Source organism: Emys orbicularis, chromosome 12 (assembly GCF_028017835.1).
Source record: "Emys orbicularis isolate rEmyOrb1 chromosome 12, rEmyOrb1.hap1, whole genome shotgun sequence".
Taxonomy (NCBI): domain Eukaryota; kingdom Metazoa; phylum Chordata; order Testudines; family Emydidae; genus Emys; species Emys orbicularis.
In genome coordinates, this window is record NC_088694.1 from 48,454,742 (window position 1) to 48,462,227 (window position 7,486).

Consider the following 7,486-nt stretch of genomic DNA (forward strand, 5'->3'; position numbering starts at 1 on the left):
TAGGCAGCGGCTCTATGCTGCTCTGATCTGAAAAATGTTTTCCCTGGGGCTGGTTGGAGCTGGGAAGTTAAAAATGGAAAAAGCTGAGGGAAGTGCTCATATCTGCTTATGAAACCTAAGTGAGATTCCCAGCACCTACCTCCCTAATTCTACTTTGACAATCCTAGACTGAGAAGTGATGTGAGTTACGGAGGGTCCCAGGTGTCCATGGTAGGGCAGAAATTGAACCCAACTCCCCAGAATCCACAGCCAGTGATGTACCCATAAAGCCATCCTCCCTCTCACCTCCCGACACAGAGCACTGTCCTTTCAGAATGTGACTTTTAGGACTGGTTGATATTTTTTGCCAAAAAAAGAGAGAGAAAAATCTTGAAGAAAATGAGGTTTCCTCAAAACCTAAGTTTTGGGGAGGAAAATCAAGGTTTCCATTGTTTTATTAGAAAATTGGAACTGAACATGTCACTTCTTCCTTTTTTATGTGCAAGCAAAGTGAAAGAAAGTGTTCCCCCACTGTGATGTTATCTAATTAAAATATAACCATATAGATTATTGTTGCAACCACTGTTATATATTTGCAGCAAATATTGTACAAAGTTTGTTGAGTGAGATGTCTGTGAAAAAGTTATGATTTGCTGGTTATGATTATGCTGTCTGTATGAATATATTATTTTTTGTATGTGAAGTTATAAGTATTGGCTCTATACTTGGATTTCAAATGTTCGCTCCTGAGGTAACACCCACAAGGCAGCTAGCCAGCACATCTTGGAGGAACTGTTCAAATTAAGTGGTTCATCAAGAAACACTTGGTTGACAATGGACCATAGGAGATGCCCATCTACACTGAGTGGACTGTCGTGTAAATGTGCTGTCTGGAGTGTAGATAATGGCTTCCTGCAATGACTGAGGGAAATTGGGCATGAACATGTGACTTGCCCATGTAACTCCAAACTCCCTCTTGTTGTTGTAATTTTCCACAGTAAGAACAATGGAATGCCCTCCACATGGCAAAAGCTATAAAAGGTCCTGGAAACACCTCCATTTTGTCTTCAATCCTGCTTCTTACCTCTGGAGGGACCTTGCTACAAACTGAAGCTCTGAACAATGGACTGAATGACCCATCCAAGCTGTGCATGTATTCCAGAGACTTGACTTAGCCCAGCAGTTTATTCCATCACTGCTGCAAGCCTGAACCAAGAACTTTGCCATTACTGTATGTAACTGATTCCTTTAACCAATTTTAATGCTTTTCTTTCTTTCTTTCTTTCTATAAACCTTTAGATTTTAGGTACTAAAGGATTGGCACCAGCATGATTTTTGGGTAAGATCTAAGTTATATATTGACCTGGGTGTGTGGCTGGTCATTTGGGATCAGAAGAAGCTATTCTTTGATGAGACTGGTTGTAAAGAACCACTCATCTCTGAATCCAGTGGTTTTGGTGGTGATATAAGAACTGGGATGCCTGAGGAAACTGTCTTTATGTTTGTTTTCTTGTTAGCCAGTGTGGTGAACCAGGAGTTTACTTTTGTGGCTGGTTTGGTAAATCTTATAAACGAATAACCACCAGTTCTGGGTTGTGTTTGCCTATTTCTCAGCAGTTCGTCCTGAATTTGGCATCCTCAGTTGTGACCCACTAAGGCACGGTTACAGTGGCGTAGTCTGCTAGGATCCATAGAACCCCACACTAGTCAACATTTGCTTTCTGATATTGAGAGTTTTAAAGGTTAAAGATCAGTGGCCATGAGGCATCAGCAGAAGCAATGAAACTTCAAGCCCTGAGAGACACCCTGTGTCTTAAACAGGAACAAAGACTGGCAGAGCTTAGAATGCAAGAGAAGCGAGCCTTGGCCCAGCTGGAAAGAGAAGCTTACAGGAGGCGTATGGAACAGCTGGCTGCTGAGGAGAGGGTTTGCCAGATGCAGCAAGAAACTGCCAGACTTGAGCTCCAAGTCAAAAAAGCAAGGGAAGAACAGCACAAACTGTATCCTCTTGAAAATCCAGTTTATAACAGGGTTGGTGTGTTGTATGACTCTGAACAGTTCCTGTGTTTAACCAGTTTTGCTCTGGCCAGGGACAGGGTGACTCTAACCTGGGAAAGGTGGCAAATAGCTGTTGGTCTGTGAATGAGGTTTCTGAATGTCTGTCTAGTGTCTCAGAAGAACTCACTGATCAGGAAAATGTTTCTCAGGAGCAGATTAAAGTGGATGGTCAGGTTGAAGCCCTAATTGAGGAAGAAAAGGGTAGAATTTTTATGAGTGATGGATTGGTGGTTAGTAAAGCTTGGGGAAGTCAGCCTGACCCAGGTAAAAGTGATGTGCTTAAAGTAGCTCAGTGTAATAAGACACTATTTGTGGAAAACAGCAGTTTGTCTGTTAAGGGAGGGGAAGGCAAAGAGAGTTTAGATGAGCAGAGGCAGCCCTCTGAGCTGATGGCTTTGTCTAATCAGCAGTTTGGGAAGGCCAGGTTAGTGGAACATGAGTATCCCTACACCTTGCCTGTTACCAGTGTGGAGAATTGTGACAGTGAAGGAAATGTTCCTGTTTCCATTTGGGGTAATGACTTGCCCATGAAGGGAGCTACCCCAATCTCCCAGCCGTTGTCTGTGAATAGCCATGTGTGCTGCAACAAAGGAAAGGATATCCCAAGCTGTTTGTCTGGTAAAGGGGAATGTTTCTCCAGCTCTTTCTTGTCTGTAAAGCACACAGAAGAAGCCTGTCAGCCTATGATGGTTGAAAATTTATCAGTTGACCAAGAGTTGATTCTGGATACAACTAAAACCCAGGAAGGAAGTGGTCCTGAATTTGTGTCTGCTAGGGATGATGACATTGTAATTAGGTTGCATCCAGTTAATGTCATAAATAGCTCCCAGAGACCAAACGATTCTGGTGTTTCTATTTTGCCTGTTGCTAGTGTGTTGCTGAGTAAAGATATGACAACTTGTCTGATCAGGGTGGTATCATAGCCAAGGCACAAGGAAATCATGAAGGTGAATTGACTATGTTACCCACTGACAGTGTGGAAACTTGTAACAAGGAAGAGAATACTTCTAATCTGTTAACTATGAAGTCTAGTAGTTTACTTGAAAGGGGGTTGTGTGAAAATCCTCCTGATGGGCCAGAGGCGATTCTGGATGTATGTGAAACTCAGAAGGAGTTTGATGATTTCTCTGTTGTGCCAAAAGGACATAAATAAATCTCAGAAAGAATCGGTTGCAGTGCAGGATATTGCAGAAGAAAAGGAATTTCTTGGTGAGGTCTTGAAAGTCTGGGAGAAGGAATTGTTTCCATTGACTCTTAATGGGCCATTGCTGATAGTAAACAGTCTCTCTTCTGAGGAAAGGTGTTGGTGCCTAATGGGCAAAGTCTTTCAAATGTGTATGAATCTGCTGGCCTTGCTTTAGAAAGACCCAAGGTGAATAGCTTTGAAAAGAGTTCAGATGAAATAAAATTTGTTGGGGAGTTTAAACAGCCTTATAAGCTTAACCAGCTTGTTGGGAAGACAATGTTGTTGGTACACGAATGTCTCCATGCTGATTCTTTGAGTAAGCAGTCTGTGACTCAGGTACTGAGGAAAGATTGGGTTACTTGTTTTTCGGAGCAGAACAGCCTTATGACTGAACCCAGGAGGATGCAGGGGATGGCAGGTAAGCTCTCATCTCTAGACACTTTGGATATGACTTGTAGTCTCTTAGTGGACTTAACATCTGATTCCATTTGGAAGCAGAGGTTGGTAATGGAAGGACAAAAGAACCTTGAGTCTAACATGCTAGTGAAAATGGATGGTATCTCTTTAAGACAGAGTCCAGCCTTGGAATTGGTAACAGTTAAGGATCTGAAAACTAGTAAACAAGCTAGTGTCTGTGTTGATGCAAATTTACCTGACTAACTGGGGGTACGTCTACACTTACTGGAGGGTCCGGCGGCAGGCAATCGATGTTCTGGGATCGATTTATCGCGTCTGGTTTAGACGCGATAAATCGATCCCGGATCGATCCCGGAAGTGCTCGCCGTCGACGCCGGTACTCCAGCTCGGCGAGAGGAGTACGCGGCATCGACGGGGGAGCCTGCCTGCCGCGTCTGGACCCGCGGTAAGTTCGGACTAAGGTACTTCGAATTCAGCTACGTTATTAACGTAGCTGAATTTGCGTACCTTAGTCCGAAGTGGGGGCTTAGTGGGGACCAGGCCTGGGGGGAGAGAGACTTGCCTGTAGCTGTTAGCAAAAAGGACACACCCAGCCAGCCAATGGATTCTGTTAAGCAAAAGAGCTCAGATTTTGACCCTCTGGAACAGAGAGAAAGGGAAAAAGTTTATCATGCTAATGAAAGCCACAGGTTAACCCTAAAATGCCAAAATCCCAATGGTATTGAGCCAAAGGGGTGGCATGAAAAAATGATTGTCAATGTACACCTGCAATGAATTTGATGTTAATATTAATGCTAATGTTAACTCTTGTGACTAATGTGTTGCTAATACCAAGAACTGTAAAAATTTACAATGTGCCTAATCTTTTGGAAAAAAACCTTGAACATGTTAAGAGTGATACATAAGAGCACACTTTATGTTAAAAGACGTCGTGATACTAATATTTCACAGTTAGTACCTGTAACTAATCTGGAAATTGTACATGGAACAGAAGACATTGCAGACCTAATGTGCGGTATGAGAAGGGAAACTGAGGCACACTACCATATTGGTTTCATGGCTAAATGCCAAGATTCCAAAACTATAAAGAACGTTAATATCTACATTGACTAGTTCTTAACTGGATTCCAAACATTTGCCAGAGCTCTCTCTCTCTCTTTAACCTAAGAAAGCCAGCAACTTTGGGTCTCCGGGAGAGATTCTGACCAAGGTAAGGGTCAGTCACCATTTTTCTGTAAGGCTGTGGGTGAGAAAGACTATCTCAATCAAAGCCTTGAATCAAAACTTTCTAGATTTAGATTTTGACTTTTAGCTGTGTTTTCACTTTTGTTTGCTGGTAACCATTTCTAACTTGGTCTCTTATATTTGAATTTACTATAAATATTGTCTTTTTTGTTAATAAATTGGTTTTATTTGAAATCTAAAGCAATCCAATGCTGTGTTTCAACTGAACTGTTTGGTAACTCCAGTTTAACTAGCAAACCATTGAATATTGACTCTGTAGAGGAGCAATGAACCTTTAATAGATGAACTGTCTAGCAGAGGGCAGGACAGTGCAAAACACAGGTTTTTGGGAAAATTTGGGACTGGGTGTGTGCTGGGGTCAACCTGCAAGTAGCAACCAAGGCTGGTGGAAGCCGCAGTGTGGCTGGTGTGTTGCTGACAGGCTGCTGGGGTCAGAGATACGAGACCAGTGCTGCATCTCTACACAGACACTCAGGGTGTAGCTCGCATGCTGCTAGGCTGGCTGTGAGTGTCCCAGGTTGGGAGCTACACCAGCAAAGCATTGTGAGGCACACAGGGTTATGGAGCAGGCGGTGCCTCAAACCCTCACTGGTCTGGATTGCACCCCAGAATGTGACAGACCCTCCCCCCACTCCCGATGAGAAACCTGGACTGTTAGAACCCTTGGATTCCCAGAAAATCCACATTCTCCCCAACCCTGAACCTCTAGGGCAGTGGTCTCCAAACTTTTTTGATCACACACCCCTATCAATAAAAAATTTTTGAGCACGCACCCCCTGCCGCGCCGGCTGTACCATTTTTGCCGAAGCCCAAAAAAAAATAAATAGCCGCTCGGACTCCCACCCGAACTGACAATGCAAAATAAATCAATATTTTTTTTAAAGTGCTCCTCCTGCTGCACACCCCCAAGGATCTCCTTGTGCACCCCTTGGGGTGCACGCACCCCACGTTGGAGACCACTGCTCTAGGGCACATGCGGAATCTGTGGCCTGCACGAGGTGTGCACCACCAGGGCTTCAGGAAGACTAATGGAGACAGTTGTTATCCGGGGGCATTACGAGTGTGTAGGTTGCTACTGTTCATGCCCAAACACCCAAAACTGGGGATAACCACTGGTGGGGTGTAGGTGTTTTGCTGTAGCAGGGCACTCACCACTGGGGCTCAGGACACAGTCTGGAATTTGGGAAACAAAGAAAATTTCCAAGCATGTGTATCAGTTAACATGGAGTTAGTATCCCTTTCATATCCGTAATGTACTAAGATTAAATTATAACTATTAACATCAGCGTTTCCTCTTCAGGACTCTTTAGAGGTTAATAAATGGAGAAGAAGAATCTCACCAACCCAGTGACAGAATTTGTCCTCTTGGGCCTCACCCAGAGTCCTGAGCTGCAGCAATTCCTTTATGTGGCTTTCTTCATAATCTACATGAACACCTGGCTGGGAAACTTCATCATCATCACCACTGTGATCAGTGACCACCGCCTCCACACCCCCATGTACTTCCTGCTGGCCAACTTGGCTTTCCTAGACCTCAGCGACTCATCAGTCAATACTCCAAAATTGCTATCAGGTCTCCTCTCACAGCATAAAACCATTTCGTACTATGAGTGCATTCTCCAGATGTTTTTCTTCCACTTCATTGCTGGTGCTATGGGGTTATGCCTTGTGGGGATGGCAATTGATCGGTATGTGGCCATCTATAAACCACTGCGGTACTTGACTATCATGAACCAGCGTGTGTGCATGGGGATAGTGGTACTGGCATGGCTGGGTGGATTGGCCCACTCTGCTGTTCAGATTGGACTGCTCCTCCAGTTACCGTTCTGTGGGCCGAACGTCCTGGACAATTTTTACTGTGATGTCCCACAGGTCATCAAACTGGCCTGCACTGACACTCAGTTGGCTGAACTGCAGATGATCTTCAACAATGGAGCAGTAATTATAATAATATTCATCATTCTGCTTGTTTCTTACACCGCCATCTTAGTCAGGATCAGGACACACATCACGGATGGGAAGCAGAAAGCTCTGTCCACCTGTGGAGCCCAGATTATCGTGGTATGTTTACAATTCATACCCAGCATCTTCATCTATGCTCGGCCCTTCAAGAACTTCACCCTGAATAAGGTGATCTCACTCATTTACACTGCAATCACCCCAATGCTGAACCCGATGATCTACACGCTGAGAAATGCTGAGATGAAGAAGGCCATCAGGAGGCTGATGAGCAGAATGCTGTGCTCAGGGAAGGAGATAAATTATGTCTCTATCTTTCAATGTCCATTTGTGTTAAAAAACAGGGCTGGTGCAACCATTTAGGCAAACTAGGTGGCCGCCTAGGACGCCTAGTGGTTGGGGGTGCCTAAAAGCCCGCTCAGGCGAGGAGGTGAAGGTGACCTGGGGTGGGGGGACACAGGGGCGCGGGGAGGGCCACCCTCAGTAACGGGGGGGGGGCACTCAGAAGAACCGCTTCCCGCCCCAGATCACCTCCACTCTGCCTCCTCCGCTGAGCACACAGCTCCGGCTCTAAGTCTCCTCCAATCGGCGCCGCAAGTCTGGGAGGGGAGGAGAATTAGAGCGGTGCCGGCATGCTCAGCA

At 44.9% G+C, this 7,486-nt stretch overlaps 1 protein-coding gene across 1 annotated transcript; it reads left to right on the forward strand.

Moving 5' to 3' along the window:
* The first annotated feature begins 6,205 nt into the window (after positions 1-6,205).
* Positions 6,206-7,207, forward strand: LOC135886353 (olfactory receptor 4D2-like). The gene has a single exon (XM_065414148.1). The coding sequence runs from the start codon at positions 6,206-6,208 to the stop codon at positions 7,205-7,207; it is 1,002 nt and encodes a 333-aa protein (XP_065270220.1).
* Positions 7,208-7,486: the final 279 nt, after the last annotated feature.

Excerpts from the sequence above, each read along its gene's own strand:
- LOC135886353 (XM_065414148.1), top strand. The coding sequence starts at position 6,206 with ATGGAGAAGAAGAATCTCACCAACCCAGTGACAGAATTTGTCCTCTTG.